Genomic DNA, 4,425 nt, shown 5'->3' on the forward strand with positions numbered 1-4,425 from the left:
ACACACATGTTCTCTGTTTTACTGCAGCTCAGCTTCATTCCTCTCCTTTCCAGAGCAAACCTCCACCTCTCTAGATTTTCCTGCACCTGCTCTCTGCTCTCACTACAGATGACAATGTCATCTGCAAACATCATGGTCCATGGAGATTCCTGTCAAACCTCATCTGTCAGCCTGTCCATCACCACAGCAAACAAGAAGGGGCTCAAAGCTGATCCTTGGTGCAGTCCCACCTCCACCTTGAACTCCTCTGTCACCCCTACACCTCACCACTGTCTTACAGCTCTCATACATGTCCTGCATCAAACATACTTCTCTCCATTCCAGACTTCCTCATATAAAAATATAGTCCATGTACCCCTACAGTCTGTAATCTAACTTTGAGCGTGTTGGACATCTTACCTTGTGAAAAAGACATATGTCCTTGTCTGAGCCAGCAAAACGATGAATCCCAAAGCGCTGATTTATGGTCAGCTTCTCGACTTGGTCCCTCAGTTTGAGGATCTCCTTTCTGAGAGACATATTTTCCTCGAGGACTAAATCCACAGCTGCAGGCCCCAGTGGCGCTCGCTCTCTTCTCTCCCATACCCCCGGCCTTGGAGTGGGAGCAGTAAAATTGTTCCACTGAAATAATGCTGGAACAGCTCCTTTGGCTAATAGCCGTCACCCTGTCTCGGACTTTGGCTCGCAGATGTCCTCTTTTTGAAAATGACAGCTACAAACTGTGGTATGGGGGCTAACAAGCCATTTTCGTCTAATTTCCGCATCGGATGGAAATGTGTGGCAACTAACTGCTTTGTTGTACTTACTTGAGGCTTGACACAAAGGTACACAACAGTGCTCAGGTGCTGTGCTGTCGGTTCTCTGATATTTAAATGTTTTCTTGCTACACATATTGTTTTAATGCAGGCGAGTGATAGCGGAAGCAACTGAACTGGCTGAGACTTTATCGGAAGTGGGTCATTGCTCAGTGTGCATATACTGAATTATTGACTGACAGTCCCTAAAAGTAATAAATCAATAAGTGACGGTCCCTAAAAGTAATAAATCAATAAGTGACGTCCCTAAAAGTAATAAGTCAATAAGTGACGGTCCCTTAAAATAATAAATCAATAAGTGACGGTCGGTAAATGGTACCTTAAGACCTGAAGACCTTCAGACATTCAGACCTTCAGACCTTAACCCTGGAGAACCCACGGGGTCAAATTTGGCCGCTATTAATTGCTGCTAATTAAAAAACTGTCAATTTTAACTTCAAAAGCCCAGAGTCCCACTTCTGACCCCTGCATAGAGATACCTAGTGGATGAATATTGAACTAACATGAGCCAGAGTAGTAGTGACAAGATGGCTGACCACAAGCTGTTTTGTTGATCTGGAAACCTACACAAACAAAATCGTCTTCTCAGCAAACCAGCGGTTGGTAAAATTGATTTATTTTGTTAATCTATTCAGCAGTAGTTTGCAGAATGCATAGAAGTATGTTTAATATTATTTTTGAATAAATTAGTGACTCTGAGCTAGTTCAAACAATGATGGGTCAAAAATGACCCTTTGGTTCTTTCCTAAATCCTAAAAAAGGGAGTAAAGGGTTAAAATAGAAAAAGTGGATATTTTGGTGTTCAGAGAACTTAAAGCAGTCACTTCCTGGGTTCTCCAGGGTTGAGACCCTCAGACCTTCAGACCCTCATACCCTCATACCCTCAGACCTTCACACCTTCAGACCTTAAGAGCTTCAGACCCTCAGATCTGAAGACCTTCAGACCTTCAGCCCACACACAAACCCTCTGTGTTCACTCTGTTTTCTGTTAAACCTCACACTGACCACCCTCATGTCTCTGCAGCCCTGATGTCGTTGCTGAGCTGCACAACAGACCAAGGTCAGTGAACTTTTCCTGTCCCAGTTTGAAGCTGACTCTATAGAATCACTGGTCCCATTTACCAAGGAAACATGTTATTCATGCTGTAAATATGCAGCCTCAGGTGATGATCAGTTCATCAATATGACCCCTCAGCTGTGTGATACACTCTCAGTAATAATGTACTATTCATTCTTTCACATGTTCCTGCTGCTGCTGCACCACCAACATAGTCAGTGTGGAGGAGATGTTCAGTTTGCATTAATGAGGAAACAGGAAATTAGAAACAAACACCCAGTTCTGTCAGTCACTGGGGTAAATACAGGAACAGGAAACAAGGAATGAACAGTGACTGCAGCCATATTTTCTCTGAACAACACGATGCATCTTTTTATTCCTATATTTGACAAACATGTTGAGATATGGAAATATGCTCCAGTCTTATTGCACAGTGGGCTCCTATGTTGTCATCAGTGGCCAATGATTAGACAATTATTAATCCCCAGGAACTGCTGACTCTTATATATGTGGGAGGAGAGTCTTCATCTACAAGGACATCTTCATGTTGGGACTCTTAGAGCTGCAGATTCACAGCAATAAAAAGTCACTGAGCCTTTTGGAAATGGTTTTCTACATTAACTGGTCAGAAATGGGATCAGAGTTTCATCAAAGTCACAAGACAAACACAACGAGCTTCAGCTAATGGCACTGGAACACAACACTCAGGAGGAGATTTGGAGGATTCTTTCTTCTGTTTCACATATATCATCCTCTGTTCAGGTGACCCTGAACCATCCTCCTGTTAGTTATGTTGCTATAGGCCTAGACTGCCTGAGAACTCTTCATCAGTGCACTGAGCTCCCCTCTCTTCTCCTTGAATTGTTTCCCACAGCTCGTCTGACTCTGAGTCCCAGCAGCTCCCAGGTTTTTGAAGGAGAATCTTTGTCTCTGAGCTGTGAGGAGGACGACAGCTCTGCTGGATGGACCCTGAGGAGGAACACAACCAGAGAAACCAGGACTCAGTGTGGACCTGACTGGGGAACATCAGCTGGTTCTTCCTGTAACTTCAGTGGTGTCCTACTGTGGGACAGTGGAGTTTACTGGTGTGAGTCCAGAGAGGGAGCAACCAGTCAGAGCATCAACATCACTGTCAGTGGTAAGATGAGCCTGTGGAGTTAGTATTGATGAAGCTGTGTGGAAATGGATGAAATGCTGTAGTTTGTCTCTGTGTTGAGGTGGAGCAGTGATCCTGCAGAGTCCTGTCCTCCCTGTGATGGAGGGAGAAAACATCACCCTGATCTGTAGAACCCAGACATCCTCCGACCTCCCGGCTGATTTCTATAAACACGGCTCCCTCGTCATCGATCGGCCTACGGGTCACGTGACCATCCTCCATGTTTCCAAGGCCGATGAAGGCGTCTACAGGTGTAACATCAGGGGCCATGGAGAGTCTCCACCCAGCTGGATCTCTGTCACAGGTCAGCAGCTTCACTTTGATTGACACTCTGATTTCAGGCTCATGTTCACCTGACCAGGTGGGCTTCTGTCTACAGGAACACCTACAACCACAGCACTGACCCCAGACCCCGCCCCCCTCTTGCAGGTGTTCACAGTGGTCCGTTACCTGGTGGTGTTCTGTCCATATATCATCTCCACTGTCCTCATGGTGTCTCTGTATCGACACAGACCCACAGGTAACACTCTGAATCAATCAATCAACCAACCAATCAATCAATCCCTCCACTGTCTCATGTCCCTGATTATGTCCAGCCCATTTTATGATTGTCTCCTTTGACAGGAAGTGACCTGCCCGTCCCCATGGTGACAGCAGCACCCGTCCAGGCTGAGCAGCGATTGGCTGAGGACTTTGATGATGTCATGGCGGTCACCACTGAGCATCACTTCTGAGCTGTCTTCCTGTTTCTCTGTGACTCTGAACAGTTTGAATAAAGGTCCAAACACTGTACAAAGTCTGGAAGTACTGTGGTATTTCTGTGTACTGTCTCAGTACATGCAGTAAAACTACAGTATGAGTCCTCTCCACAGCTTTATACAGTGGTGCTGGAAGTGGAATAAAAAGTACTACCAGTACTAGAGTAAATGTACTTAGTTACTTTAAACCTCTTTATACTGTGGAGCCTTTAGTGCCGACACAAACAAAACTTTATTTTCCTGGTGTGAAAAGTTTCATGTGAGTCTGAGGAAAAGTTCCAGGATTCAGCACAGACACAGCACCCTGCTCCTCCTTATACAGACAGAACTTCACCAAACTCCATTCAGAAATCTGACAATTTGATTTTGCTTTAACAACAACAGCCAATACTCACATCCTGAGACTCTGATCAGCTCTGACATGGAAATATCTTCAGGTCCATTTGGCATCAACAACATAGAACATCTAAGATTTGGACCCATTTTTAAAATGAGGATGCTGCTATTTGAACATGATCACAGACAGTTTCTCCTCAACATCTGCAGCCTGGAAACACCTGGACATGTTTCTTCCTCATGAACTCAAGACAGAAAATTTGAATGCGGTTTTCAGAGCAGCTGCACAGGCAACATCATCAT

General features: G+C 44.8%; 1 protein-coding gene across 1 annotated transcript; it reads left to right on the plus strand.

Annotated features, from left to right (window-relative positions):
* The first annotated feature begins 1,829 nt into the window (after positions 1-1,829).
* On the plus strand, positions 1,830-3,825 carry LOC113140591 (Fc receptor-like protein 5). The gene is given in 4 exon segments (XM_026324495.1): positions 1,830-1,875; positions 2,747-3,010; positions 3,090-3,548; positions 3,683-3,825. Coding segments are annotated over 4 exon segments (834 nt in total). The 5' UTR covers positions 1,830-1,844; the 3' UTR covers positions 3,763-3,825.
* The last annotated feature ends 600 nt before the right edge of the window (positions 3,826-4,425 follow it).

This window comes from Mastacembelus armatus, chromosome 18 (assembly GCF_900324485.2).
Source record: "Mastacembelus armatus chromosome 18, fMasArm1.2, whole genome shotgun sequence".
NCBI lineage: Eukaryota > Metazoa > Chordata > Actinopteri > Synbranchiformes > Mastacembelidae > Mastacembelus > Mastacembelus armatus.